General features: G+C 39.9%; 1 protein-coding gene across 3 annotated transcripts in view; it reads left to right on the forward strand.

Moving 5' to 3' along the window:
* The window catches only part of LOC106585765 (EGF-like repeat and discoidin I-like domain-containing protein 3), a 212,798-nt gene extending 206,165 nt beyond the window's left edge, over positions 1 to 6,633 (forward strand). For all 3 annotated transcript variants that reach the window (XM_014172354.2, XM_014172355.2, XM_014172353.2), the window contains one exon: positions 4,289 to 6,633. In XM_014172354.2, coding sequence (XP_014027829.1) covers positions 4,289 to 4,438 — 150 coding nt within the window. In that variant the 3' untranslated portion in view covers positions 4,439 to 6,633. The remainder of the gene's footprint in view (positions 1 to 4,288) is intronic.
* The last annotated feature ends 1,044 nt before the right edge of the window (positions 6,634 to 7,677 follow it).

A 7,677-nucleotide genomic window follows, 5' to 3' on the forward strand; every position in this document is an offset into this window, starting at 1 on the left:
GGGTGCATACTTAGTCCCCTCCTGTACTCCCTGTTCACGCACGACTGCATGGCCGCGCACAACTCCAACACCATCTTTAAGTTTGCAGATGACACAACGTTGGTAGGATTGATCACCGATGACAATGAGACGCTCTACAGGGAGAGGGTCAGAGATGGTGTCAGGCAACTGCTTGGCATCTGACCACAAGGCGCTACAGAGGGTAGTGCGTACGCCCCAGTACATCACTGGGGCCAAGCTCTCTGCCATCCAGGACCTCTATACCAGGCGGTGTCTGAGGAAGACCCTAAAAATTGCCAAAGACTCCAGCCACGCAAGTCATAGACTGTTCTCTCTGCTACTGCACGGCAAGCAATACCGATGCACCAAGTCTGGAACCAACAGGACCATGAACAGCTTATACCGCCAAGCTATAAAACTGCTAAATAGTTAGTTAAAATGTTAACCAATAGCTACCCGGAATATCTGCATTGACCCTTTTTGCACTAATCTCTTTGGTTCATCAAATGCGCTGCTGTTACTGTTTATTATCTATCCCTTTGCCTAGTCACTTTATCCCTACCTGTATGTACATATCTACCTCAATTACCTCGTACCCCTGCACATTGACTCAGAACTGGTACCCCGTGTATAGAGCCAAGTTATCGTTACTCATTGTGTATTTATTCCTTGTGTTATTGTTTCTCTATTTATTCCTATAATTTTTTATTTAATATCTTTTTCCACTATTTATCTCTGCATTGTTGGGAAGGGCCCGTAAGTAAGCATTTCCCTGTTAGTCTACACCTGTTGTTTACAAAGCGTGTGACAGATATATTTTATTTTATTTGATTCACTCTATTCCAGCCATTATTTTGAGCCTTCCTCCCCTCAACAGCCTCATGTGGAATGGAGGTGGGAGAAAGAGCGGTAGGAAAGAACTAGGGACGAGAAACTGTAGGGAGGGAAACCATGAAAAAGAATGAAGGATGAAGAGTTGGTCCTTAACTGTACAGCATGGTGTATGAGTAGACGTGTGAATACCAAAGACATTCTTAATCGAATCCAGAGTAGGAGAGACATGATCAAGAGAAAAAAAAAAACGACACAGGAGGAGGAGAGAGAAACAGATGAGGAGATACATGAGGAGAGAGAAAGTCATTGTGGTGTGTGTGTGTGTGTGTGTGTGTGTGTGTGTGTGTGTGTGTGTGTGTGTTTTTTTTTTAAACCTAACATACTGCTTCCCTCATCAATCAGAGGCTGGATTTCCTGTCATCCTCTCTTCATGCAGATAAGGGCCCTTGAGGCCCCCTGTGTTGCACTACCACCAGAGATGCAGGGGGTAAACTGCAGTAAGCTGCAACCACTCTACCTAAACCCATTCCAACAGCTCCTCAAGGGACTGTAGGGTGGTTGTGTATCTGTTGCCGCCCTTTTTGGGTTAAATACCTCCATCAGAATATTGTGTTCACTTTATACCTACACTGTATCTGCATCCAGCAGACTGGTTTAATGGTCCAGATCGGAGTCTTGTGTGGTCATGAGTCTATAACATGTGTGTCGGTTGCTTCCACCAAGACCTCCTCTGTTTCAGCAAAATAAAATCTGGTTGCAGTGGTGGGTTTGCTATGCTGGCGATGCCGGAACTTTGATGTTTGAATAGCTGCATGTATTTGGAACCACACTTCCATGAGATCATAACTGATTAGAATAAATAACTATTTGATTGACTTGTTTTCATACTTTGGTTTTTACTAAGGCTAATTAAGATTTTTTCCAATCCTCCATTTAAACCTATTTAATTGAAGAATCAAGGGAAGATTCATTTGATGGGGGATTGTCTACGAAGAGTTTCTAAAATGTGTGGCAAATTAGTTCACATAGAATAAACATGAAAATATTTGTCATTTGTATTATCTTCAAGCTCCAAGAGATAGTGTCTTCAAAAACAGTTTATTGGTGTAAACATCAACAGTATCCATTTTGGGCTCACTATTTACATCCGTTTTTAGGACTCTGATCTGGACCATTAAACCAGTCTGCTGGATAATGTCTTCACCTTGAGTGTGAGGGGTATCGGAGATGACACTTATTTTGTAAGAATTCACACCTTTGGCATTCACGCCTCTAAGTGTGGAGTGGTTTTTGGAGAGGAACCTGATATGTTTGTGGAATAGGGAGGTGTGGGCATCTTTTGCGAATGTATTTGCAGATTGCAATAAAATACATCATTCACTGTACATAAATACAGACTCTAGTGAGTGCGTCAGATATGTTGATCATATCTGACGCACACCCCAACAGTCATAAATCAATTCATGTGTGGAAGTCAATGGGAGATTTGCACGAAAGGGTCACATTCACATATCTAGTGTAGAATTACATAATGTCTACTTATTATTTACATAAAAGCAACATGAAAGATAACAAGGCCCATATTGATGTATACAAAACGGCATGGAACCAGTTCTAACTCTCCATTATTACACTACTAAATCAGAGTTAGGGCTTTTTCCTGACTATGTGATCTGACAGGGAAAATCGCTTGGCCCTAATGAAATAACAATTTATTGGTTGCATACATATATCTTGCAGATGTTATCGCAGATGCAGCAAAATGCTTGTGTTTCTAGCTCCAACAGTGCAGTAATACCTAACAATACAAAACAATACACACATATTCAAAAATGAAATGAAAATGGAATTAAGAAATATCAGAAAGAGCAATGCCAGATTCTGAATATAAATATGTATGTATATTATGGTGTGTATAGACATTATGGACAGTAAATGAATAAAGGTGTGTACAGCAGTAGGATGAGCCTTGACTAGAATACTGTATATACTGTATATATGAACTGGGTAAAACAGCATAAACACATTATTAAAGTTACCAGTGTTCAATGACTATGTACATAGGGCAGCAGTCTCTCAGGTTGGTGGTAGTCAGAACTGCAGTAATTCTAGAGCTTTCAGCAGCATACTCTCTCTTGGCCTGTATAGGGCTGTTGATAAGGACTTGGTACGAGTGCTATCACTGATCATACCCAGGGCCCCAGAAAAGCCATTGAGAAGACATCCTCCCTAGTGGGGGAATTACCTTAGTGCGTATTAGCGATCTGTGGAATATTTTGGGAATTGAGCAGCCTGAAGTGTCTTGCAGTAGGAGAATAATGCAGGCCTTCTCACTGCTCTCTTCAGTAATTCTTTGAGTGGAAATGCGGTGTGGCTTGCTCAAGTGTCATTATTTCACGCGAATCCTGTGCACGATGCAGCAGAACACGTGAAAGTAGATCAGAAACGGAATGTGTTTAGCTTTTGAAACCCTCCTACCATACATACCAGCTAGAGTTCCCTTACATCACGACTGAATATCCCTGGTCCTGGGGGACCCACAGGAATGAACTTTGTATTTGATCATCAACACCTAATCATCAAGCCCTTGATTAGTTGAATGAATCAGATGTGTTGGTGCTGGGCAAGAAAAGGTTTTTCCCCCCAGTGGGGCCCCAGCAACAGGACTGAGAAAGCCTGAGAAAACCATAGAAAGGTGTCTGAAAGAAGGTTTTCTAGGGGTCATAGTTGGCGAATGTCAAGTCAACCACTCAGAATGTCTTCAGCACCTGCAGGGGTCCGTCCCACTGGTTTTACATTTCACATAATGGCGAGTCCCATTACATCCCAATTAAATAGTCATAACCACGCTTGTTTAATTGAAATGATCACGGCCTTCAATGAAGCGGTCCCAGTAGGTACCTATCACCCATATTCCATTTAATTCTACTGTCGATTAACCACACTTAGACACAAGGCTTGTATTTATCAACAACACAGTGTGCATCCCAATACATTTGTTATGCTTGTTTATATTTGAATATTTTATTCTCGCTCGCTTAACTACATATCAGCAGAGAGATTGATAATTTGTTTCTGGGCTGTTGTTTAGCAAACTGCCTGTCTATTGGGTTTTGTTGGATGCTACTGCACCAAGAATGGTCTGCCGTGAGGGAAATGACAATAGGTTGCTACAGTAACACCACTGCCATGTGTTTTCTATGGCCACAAAGCACAGGTCTTGACCATCTTTCTGGGCATTGACGTTATGGAAATGTAGCCATCAGAATTATGTAGCCTACACAGCATGTCCATCTCTTTTTATCTTCTTCTAACCTTTGCTCTTGCTATCCTTTCTTATTTCCCTTTGTTTGCGTGATGAGGTGCACATATGCTAATAAGCTTTCTGAGGTCTGTGTGGGTGTTCAAGATCACAATTCATTTAATTTCATTCCCACTGTCCTTACTTTCGCAGGTGTTCCAAGGAAACTTTGACAATGACACGCACAGAAAGAACGTGATAGCTCCGCCCATCTACGCCCGATTTGTCCGGATCCTTCCATGGTCGTGGTACAGCAGGATCACTTTGCGTGCAGAGTTACTGGGATGCACAGAGGAAGAGTGACCCCCCCCTCCCTTTAATAATGGATCATCTAGCCCAGATCCAGTGTTTCAATATAAACTGTGCAACCTGTAAAAAGAAATCAATTTCAAATGGATTTTTCAAGAATACGTGTTTGGTTGTGTTGGGTTGCTGTTTGTTTTTTGTACAATGATTTAAACCTGTCCTTGTCCTAATTTTTTTATTTTTGTGGTCAATGTCTTTTATTTTTCTCCAGATTTCCATCGTGTTTGGAATGAACTTGTGTAACATATTTGACTGGCAGGGGTGGTGGAGTGGGGAGGGGAATCACACTCTGATTTAAACGTATTGCCATGGAAGCTAGGGTACAGTGTCACCTTTTAACAAAGACGACATGAAACCTATCTACCATGATTCATTGGACATTATTAACCCCATTTCAACTCATAGCAGAACTATCCAAGAAATCCTTCAACGGTGACAACTAAAATACTACAGTGACAGATATATTTTACACCTCTTCAAGCCAGGCTTTTACCATTGCTGACACTGACATTGTAACGCAAGTCAAAAACAACAACAATGCCATTGTATTTTATGTAAAACACTTAATAATTGCATGGTGCATAAATTATTATATTAAATGTATATTATGACAAATCATTTATAACTCCTTCCCTAAGAGTAATCGCTTTGTTTTAGGGATCTATTTTTACGTGCATTTTAAATAATTCTGATACACACCGCAAAAGTTCAGAGTGACTGATCTGCTCGACGAGTAACAAGCAGTATAGACACTGAGCTTTAATGGGCCAGCTGATTGAAGAGTCCAAATGCTCTCAGCTTTTTATTGCTTCTTTAATTTATTTCAATGTAATTAGCGTTTCAAGATATTTACTTGGAATTACGTCACATTTATAGAAGTGTATACTTTGTTTACTTTTGTTTTTGTCTGCTTTTGTATCCTGCCCAATCCTGCCTTTACAATATACTTTTGAATCAATTTGAAAAGCTCAGGATAGAAGTCATCCATCCATACCCACAATTTTATCATTTCTAAGAGTAAGCCCTCCTTTTTTATATATTTACAGACATAACCATGGCAATTAAATTAATAAAATGACAAACTTACTTCACAGAAATATTTTATTTATTTATTATATTTTCTTTTTATATAAAAATACATAGTGACAGCATCACACAAACAGCTTTCTATTCATGCATTTAAAAAAGAAAACGAAGTAAGAACTTTGAATATATAAATATCTGTCTTTGTTTGATATGTACAATGAACATTATCAGTTGTTGTTTCAGTATGTCACTGTATTTCAGTGTTGCATTTTAAAGTATCATTACGTGCATCATAAAAAAATAATATTTGAAGGACACCAGAAATACCAGAATAGTCAAGGACTTATGCCCATTTTTTGCAGTATGATTGGGGGAAAAAGCCACTTGACTTTTACCCTAGTGTGTGCAATTTCCAATTGGAATGTCCCTGGAGTGATCTTTATGATATTGGGACATTACGTCCCAAAGAGAAAGTTGCCCGATGTATTTCGTTCATAATCCTGAAACCCATATACGCTGATAGAGCGATTTTGTTTGAACAACATTGGATGTGAAGTTGCTATTGATGTAAAACAGTGTAACATTTGTTAGATCCATGGACACAGCATAAGCGTCATTCCATGCAACTAACTCACTTTTTATAATGGATGTATTTGGCTAGGCATAATGTTTTTTATTTAATTTTTTGATATCTTGGCTTTTGATCGAGCTATTTACTAATGTTTCTTGTCCAGCTGTTCCTGTCTCCATAAGGTTGTCTGCTTGATTGATCATTCTAGATGGCTGCCTGTGTGCACTTTTCACAACGGGATTTTTACTGACCAATGGATATGGCAGCATGACGGAGGGATACAGTATCAAATATGTCCATGTCCACAGGCACATTTTGTTATACCATTATGTTACAGGTCCTTTACTTTGCACTTACCATTGCTGCATTGTAAAACCTTGGCTAACTGGTGAAGGGGAACCAGGACGTCCATATTGTGTTTCTGTGTCTACTCAGTCTGAGTATCAAGCGCTATCTAGCAAAGTGTACCAATTATATGCTGATTAGTCCAAGCTTGCGAAGGAGAGTCAGAAACTAATACTGTGTACAGCTGAAAAAAGATGTTGCTTCAAACAAGAGCTCTTTCAGTTTGACCAATAAAAAATATGTCTGTGAATCGAATGGCTTGCCTTTTTTTGCTCACAAAGGTGTCACCTTACCCGTCTTTAATAGGAGAGTCTTTTCTTGTTCTCTGATCATGCTCTGCTTTCTCCCAGCGTCTGATTACACGTGGCTGTGCTTTAGCGTGTCACCTTCATTGATTTACCGTAGGCTGCCATGCTTAGTTCCTTCATTGCACTTTCAACTTCATTCTCTTTGCTGTGGCAGGGGATCAAGACGTGAGTCGAAGGCCAAACGTGAAACTGCACTGTCTATTAATGAATCAATTACGTGAGATCCCGTATGGGGAGATAATTGCCTCGTAACTCAGGTGAGTGAAGTTGCACAACAATTAAAAGCTGATTAGAAAACAATCTGTTTAGTCTGCTTGACCCATCCGTTATATCAGGGGTGTCAAACTCATTCCATGGAGGCCGAGTGACTGCTGATTTTTGTTTTTTCCTTTCAATTAAGACCTAAACAACCAGGTGAGGGGGTGGGGGCAGCACCCAGTTTGGGGAAACCCTGCGTTAGAGCATGATCCGGAAAAGAGGAGATGCCTGTGGAATGAGGAGTGTGCCTTAGCAGAGCCCCAGCCTGATTTACAACTGCAGCCTGGTAAACAGCCTCTGGATGAATGCTTCCTGGGGGTATGTAGACTAGAAACAAATCGATGGAGGAATTTCAGAGAATGACTGCATACACAGCCTTTTTTGCATTCCTAGCATAGACATAGCCACGCCTCCAACTTGCCTTGTGTGTAGTTATATTGCAAATGTATGTATACAGTAAGAATCTAAAGCAGCTAACAAGGCTGTAACTTGGATAATAACATTGAGGCTGAGCATAAACCGTTTTTATAAGAGGCTTTATTTTATTTGAGGTAAATGCATATTGTAATAAATAATAGTTTTGCACATAATCAAATGTGTCTTTTTTCTTAGAGTATAGGTAGTATTGTCTTTGGAAACCAATTTACATTCAATGTCCTCACCCTCTCACACATCTTTACTTATACAAAATATGTATGCTTTGTACCATTCTTTCCATCTTGCCTTAA

This window comes from Salmo salar, chromosome ssa24 (genome assembly GCF_905237065.1).
Source record: "Salmo salar chromosome ssa24, Ssal_v3.1, whole genome shotgun sequence".
Taxonomy (NCBI): domain Eukaryota; kingdom Metazoa; phylum Chordata; class Actinopteri; order Salmoniformes; family Salmonidae; genus Salmo; species Salmo salar.